This window comes from Sphaeroforma arctica (assembly GCF_001186125.1).
Source record: "Sphaeroforma arctica JP610 unplaced genomic scaffold supercont1.245, whole genome shotgun sequence".
Taxonomy (NCBI): Eukaryota; class Ichthyosporea; order Ichthyophonida; genus Sphaeroforma; species Sphaeroforma arctica.
The window spans coordinates 20649-21608 of record NW_014040313.1 but is presented as its reverse complement, the minus strand read 5'-3'; the positions used below and the strand labels follow the sequence as shown (position 1 = coordinate 21608).

At 41.9% G+C, this 960-nt stretch overlaps 1 protein-coding gene across 1 annotated transcript in view; it reads left to right on the top strand.

The window, feature by feature from the left end:
* Positions 1-5: 5 nt before the first annotated feature.
* Positions 6-960, top strand: part of SARC_04396 (hypothetical protein) — a gene marked incomplete at both ends in the record, with an annotated part of 4804 nt that continues 3849 nt past the window's right edge. Inside the window, 3 exons of the mRNA XM_014301771.1 lie at positions 6-78; positions 123-235; positions 526-645. Of these exons, the coding sequence (XP_014157246.1) occupies positions 6-78; positions 123-235; positions 526-645 (306 nt within the window). The remainder of the gene's footprint in view (positions 79-122; positions 236-525; positions 646-960) is intronic.

The window sequence follows — 960 nt, the reverse complement described above, 5'->3', positions numbered from 1 at the left end:
AATGTATGCTTAGAGCTGCAAAACGGAACATACGTAGGGAATACTTGGGCCTGACCTTGAATGTCATGGACCTTCAATGTGCGTCGGAATTAAACGCTCCTGATGCGCGTACATATCTGCAGTCGAGGTCAACAATGTGATCCAGGAAGGGGCGAATGAAGTGCTGGTGGTGCTCGACAACATAGTCGAAGAGACGAGAGACATCACGGAGGTGTCACAGGGGTACCAAGATACTGTACGTTGCTCCACTACCGTTTGAAAGTTTTATTGGTTGTGTATCTGATCACTACATGGGTGGACGTTGACACCGCCTGCTCATCATTCTATGCACGCGTATTCTCAGTCCATAAAGTTGTACAATCATTATTTTCTGTGATTTTGAGCGTGTTCTAACTAACTTTGGCATTCTTACTGATACGTGTACATGTGCACCATATTCAGGCATTCGAACATCCACACGGAGGCTGTCGTTTCTACCACCACACTTTCGACATTAACTCATATCGGCATGCAATTAATTTACAGATTGCATTTTTCAACACGTCACAAAAAGCAGCCTTCATCGTCTTCGTGATCATCATGGTACTGATGATCATTCTGTTTTCAATCACGCTCTGGCTCTCTCCAGCCCTCAGTAAAGATTTGGTATGCGCACCTGTTTGTATGCCCTTTCTGCTATCCATAATGACTTGAGTGGATTATTAGACACGATGATATTGTGGACTTGGCGTTGTGCATACATTCTTACCTTCAAAACTTGTTGTCTTTATTCTGTATAATACAACTAGAGAATGAAGCTATTGTGGACTTAGCGTTGTACAATCATTCTCACTTTCAAACTTGTTGTCTTGCTTTTGTATCATTCAACTCCAATAATGATGCTATTGTGGACTTAGGGCTGAGCAATCTTTCTGACCTTCTAAACTTGTTGTCGTTGTTTTGTATATTACAACAAGAAAA